The following is a 5,239-nucleotide window of genomic DNA, read 5'->3' on the forward strand; positions in this document are numbered from 1 at the left end:
CCCATCCCCAAAATGTTGTAGAATAAAGTATACTTTCAGAAGTTATTAACTAGCAATCATAGTCATAGAGTACATCAAATGACTGCTGTAAACTAGGTTTTCACAGTATGGGGAGGGGGAACGTTTTTGGCCCTTTTCTTTGCTGAGAGCTTTCAAAAGGTGCTACCTTCTGGCTACTGTTGGGATGCTTGTCAAAACGGTAGCAAGGAGCGGCTGAGCTTCCAAAGGCTTGGGAGGGGTAGGAACTCAACAAGCCTAGGGCTCGTACATGGAGGAGCACTCTCCCTTCCTTGCCTTCTCTACTTGACAAACCACTTGGGGTTAAGCAGAGGGGACTCATGCTGCTGTGAGCTACAGAACGCTTGCCTGCTGCAGAAGCCAAGAAGTGCTAGGGTTACTTCAGTTCCTTCTCCTGCAGCACTGAGCTTCTCCTTTGCTCCTCCCCCTGGCCCTCTTGTCTCTCTGCAGCCCTCTTCCACACACTGCACAGGCTCTGAAGGCTCCCGGGAGACACCCTCCCCCCACCCCATACATAAACCCTGTAAAAGGGTGCTGCAAGGCATAGATTGTGCAGTCCTAACAAGCATCATAAAGCTCTTCAGAAGGTCAGTGCCAGGCAGAGCCTGCTCCGATGCACACCTCCTCGGGTCCCTAGGAGACAGGTTCTCTCCTAAGGATCTTAAGAGTATTGCACATTTAGTGAGGTCCCCCTTTACCGACCTGAAGAAGGCAATCCCTCTCCAAAACTTCCTTCCCTACCCAGGCCCATTTTATAGCTATTTAAAAAACTAAGGAATACTCTCTCAAATTGTCATTACTGAGGAGTTCAGGTTGCAGGAGACAGTAAGCTCTTCAAGACAGGGACTGTCTCTCCTGCTGGTACAGCACCTACCACGAGGGGGCCCTTTCTCATCTGGCCCCTAAGCCCTGCTGTTCTAAATATGATAAATAATCTGTGGTTTGAGGGCATGTTACTTTTCAAGGACATTAGAGTTAAATAAAAGTTAGAAACTCAGAAAATGCAGTTAAGGTTCCACTTGCAAGCAAGATATCCAGACTACCTTAACTTCTTGTAGTGATGCGGGGCTGGGCGGATTCTGCAAATAAAGCTGTATTATCAGTATTGGAGGGAACTTTTGTAAAATCTAGCATTATGTGATGGATGCAGTTCTCTGTAAACTTACTATATGGCAGCCATGTTTTGACATCCAGTATCAAATATGTCAGTTTCTGCAGTTGTGATCAGGAATGTTCCTAAATTATCTGTACGTTCTGGAAAATTGCTAGGTAAATGTGTGCAACAATCCCTGTGAAATACTCACTAATACCCATATTACACTGTTTTAACAACCCAATGTACACCTATAATACAGTCTACAATTAGGCATTATTGATTTTGATGGAGTTACATGAGAGTGAATGTGATTTAACTGAATGAAGAATCAGACCCAGTTTCTCCTTCACCTTTGCATGGAGCTCTCATTCATGTCCATGAACTTGACACTTACCTAAAGCAATATATGGCCCTTGGCTTCAGGAGTCTGTGCAATTTTAACTCTATTTCCTTTCTTCTTATTTTGTCTATCTCTATAAAGCAGATGTTAAGAACCTGATCAAACTGTGAGGAGCACAAAGTACTCGGTAGAACTAGGTGTAGGGGGCCTTAATTCTGTTTAAAGGGAATGGCTAACGTTTCATTTTTTTCACATTTTATTTCAATCTTCTCTACAAGAACTTACCTTGTTACACTGGTGTCATTGATGGTTCTTGCCAGTCACTGCTCTGTCTGTGGTAGTCAGCTCTGGGTTATTAGGAAGAGTGGCCCCTTCAGAAAGTCCTTGGTAGTATTCTTCTGTGTAACTGCATGAGGTTGTGCTGCACTGCTTAGATTCATTACTTTGCAACGGTTTGTCCAGTGAACTGTTTGTGCAGGCTTGTGAAAAATCATTGGGTACAGCCGAGCAAACGGAGTTGAAGAGAGGTAAAAACGTTGGCCTACTAAGGGGTGTCATGCTGTTAGAGTCACTTGGTCTTGGTTCAAATCTAAAGTCTTTTATGTAAGAGAGGGCTTGATTATTTAGCTGGGCATATTCAAAATTTATCTTACTCCTGGTGACCTGACTCATATGATCTAGGATATTTGTTCTGTGTTTCTGATCTTTAGAGCAAATTAATTCCTTATTTTGTTTCAACTGATATGGATTACTGGCTTTGAGTCTTGTCTCATAATTATCTTGGTTTGTGTGAGGGAGACCAGGGTATTCTAAACTCTGGGCGATACAGTTGCATTCATTTTGCAACAATATTTTGTTTTTGTATTGAGACATCTTACAAATTATGTTGTTCATTTCATTCCCGATGCATTTGTCTTCCAGATGTTTGTTTTCATAGCTGATTTTTAAGGATGCAACTTGAGTGACACAACGTTCCAGAAGCTGCACTATAGTAGTGTCGCTTTCCCTTTGTGTGGGGCTGATGTAGCTTTGAAAATGTCTCAGAGTAAGAGGCTGCATTGGCTTGTCGCAGGAAATAGACAAGGAATGATATATTGTTTTATTGCCATCTGCTGTCTCTAGGGAATCCATTGGGGAAGTTGCTGCAGTCATATAAGAATAACAGGATTCTACTTCCTGGCTATCATTTAACAAAGGATTTTGAGAGCTCTGGCAAGCAGGCTCCATGTTCAGGTCGCCTGTTAATGGGGCTTTATCTCCAGATCCCTTGCATTCTCCTAAAACTGGCATCTTCTCTTTTTCAGACAAACAGGTCCCTAAAGTGTCTCCAATAGCTTGTGATCTTGGCACAGTACCTGATGTGCTGTTGGCTTCCTGAAGCCCAGACGCAGTACGTGAGTCCTCAGGGCAGTTTCCTTCCCTTACCTGAGAATGCCCATTAGCTGTGTGAGGCCAAGAAACCTCCCTTTGGTCTTTTTCAGCCACACCCCCTAAACACGTCTGGGCCATGTCATTGTCATCAGCCAAAGAAGACTTTGGATTAGAAATATCAATTTCTCCCTTGGTTTGTTTTTCCTCCTCAGCTGCTATGTGCTCACTCTGGCATGGACTGGGACTACAGGAGACCAGTGGATCGCCACTTTTTTCCAGCTGTAATTCGGGACTCCTAATCGGGTCTGTGGGGGAAACCAACCCTGGGTTTTTTCGTAGCCAGTTTATTATCCCCATGGTCAGTGAAAGTTCAGTATCACAGAGCTTTAACAAGCATTCCTTACCTTTCCATGTGCTGTGAAGAAACCCCTGGCTAATGATGTCAACAGCTGGCTGTGAAGCCATGTTCTCCTCCGCTCCCACATGAAAGCTGTAAATTGACAAAGGGATTTCAATGGCCTGTTCTGAAATGCTTTCTGACATACACAGCTCATCGTCTAGGACTGGGCTTATTTTGGCTTCATTAGGATCATAGAATAGTTCATAAAGGGCATCACCACTGTAACTGTCTCTTGGAAATCTACCTGGAACCCCAGGAGTCTGGGTTTCCTTCATTTCATCATCCTGCCCAGGAGAGAATGAATCATAATATCCTTCATCACTGGTGGAGGTGGATTCTTGGTGGTCACTTTTTGGTGTCCCTGTATCTACAGAGCTTTCTTTGGAACTGTCAGGATCTTTATCAGGTGACACCAGCAGGTCAGTCATTGAAGCAGCAGCTTCACGTTTAGTCTTTCCCAAGTCAGGACTGGGTACTTTCAACAACCTCCTATCAAATAACGTGCTCTGATGTAATCGCACTGACTTGTTGATGTTGTCCCAAAATTTTGCAAAGTCAGCTGCTTCGTTTTGGGCAGGGGATGCCAGCTGTTCCACCCCCCCTTGAAAAGACCCCAGGGCAGGGCTCTCTTTGTGCTTGGATCGCCTCACCAGCACTTCTTTGCTGCTCTCCAGCTCCAAATGAGCAGAGCTCTCATCTGCAAAGATTTCCCCACATCCAGTGAGAGAGTCAAAGCTCTTCAGAGAAGCGACATCTTCACACAGAGCATTGCAGTAGTCATAGGAGGAGTCAGACTGCATTTCGCTGTCGGAGAGGTCTTGTGCCAAGCAGTCAGCTGCAAAGGTTTCTCTGGGTTTGAAAAGATACTTCCCAAGCCTGCCTGACAGCTCGCTCTTCCACGCTGGAGAAGGCAGCCTCTTGCCCTTCTCAACTAGCAGCGTTAGGCTCTCTGGTTTATTTTTTTTCATGTGAAATATATCCCTGAGCCCTTTTTTAGACCTCTTAAGGGAAATCCTCTTCCTGGGAATGCTTTTTGCTACAGCTGGTACAAAAGGCATCTGTGGCACAAAGTTTCTATAATCTATCATCTGCTGACTGCTGCAAGTGGACTGGCTTGGGCTGACCACGGACTCTTTCTTACCACTGGAATTCAGGGTGCTCCCCACCCCAGAAAAGCTGATGCTATTGACAAGTCGCCCTTTACTTCTTCCTGGAGCTGAAGAGCCCTCCTTGTAAGCTTTATCACTGTGGCTGCATTGTTCTGTTTTGTCTACCCCTATCACACAGTCGTGGGTTTTACTCTTTCTTACCAGTTTGTAGGAAGACCCAGATGGCGCTAAGATGTTTTCACTAGCCCCGCTCCTTGTTGTTGTATTAGAAAATCGGTCATTTTTGTGTGTGGCCAAACTTGCTGGTTGGACCACTTCGCTTTTGCTCCCCGCAACTGCTACCCTTTTGTCTTTTCCTAGATCATCCTTGTCTGTAGGAATCACATCCACCAATGGCGCTTTCTCAGAAGTCAGCTGCAAACTTGATTTTATGAAGGTCTTTCCTCTCCTTAGCTCCATACTGCTTCATCACATTTGTTTCTGTAGAGGAAACAGCAGAACAAAATCTTAGAATCTGGCTAGCAGTGTGCTTTCAGCTAACAAAGGACCCATATGGATTTGGGGTATGTTTCCCAAACAACTAGAACCCCATTAGAACTTGTATATTTTGAAGAAAATCCAGAGAAATGGCCGGGAGGAAATCAGCAATATTAGAACTGATTTTATTTCTTGCGAGAGACTTCAGTCAATAACTCATGGTGTTGTTTGAAAAAGAGTTCAAGTGAAACACAGGGGGTGTTGCTTGTAAGGTTTGCAAAGGTCTGAAAGAATCAGCAGGGAGAACGGGTCACTCTAGGTTGGTGGCTAGTTGGCCTGATTGCCTTTGAAACTGTCAAGCTGCTGAGCTTTCAGATACAGGATCAAGGCCATGATAGAGCAGCTCAAAGGGAAGAGATGCTATTCTA

General features: G+C 44.5%; 1 protein-coding gene across 1 annotated transcript; it reads right to left on the reverse strand.

Annotated features, from left to right (window-relative positions):
• Positions 1-1,754: 1,754 nt before the first annotated feature.
• Positions 1,755-4,793, reverse strand: AMER3 (APC membrane recruitment protein 3). Its single transcript, XM_065411355.1, has one exon. The coding sequence runs from the start codon at positions 4,791-4,793 to the stop codon at positions 1,755-1,757; it is 3,039 nt and encodes a 1,012-aa protein (XP_065267427.1).
• Between the last annotated feature and the right edge of the window lie 446 nt (positions 4,794-5,239).

This window comes from Emys orbicularis, chromosome 9, assembly GCF_028017835.1.
Source record: "Emys orbicularis isolate rEmyOrb1 chromosome 9, rEmyOrb1.hap1, whole genome shotgun sequence".
Taxonomy (NCBI): domain Eukaryota; kingdom Metazoa; phylum Chordata; order Testudines; family Emydidae; genus Emys; species Emys orbicularis.

Excerpts from the sequence above, each read along its gene's own strand:
- AMER3 (XM_065411355.1), bottom strand. The coding sequence starts at position 4,793 with ATGGAGCTAAGGAGAGGAAAGACCTTCATAAAATCAAGTTTGCAGCTG.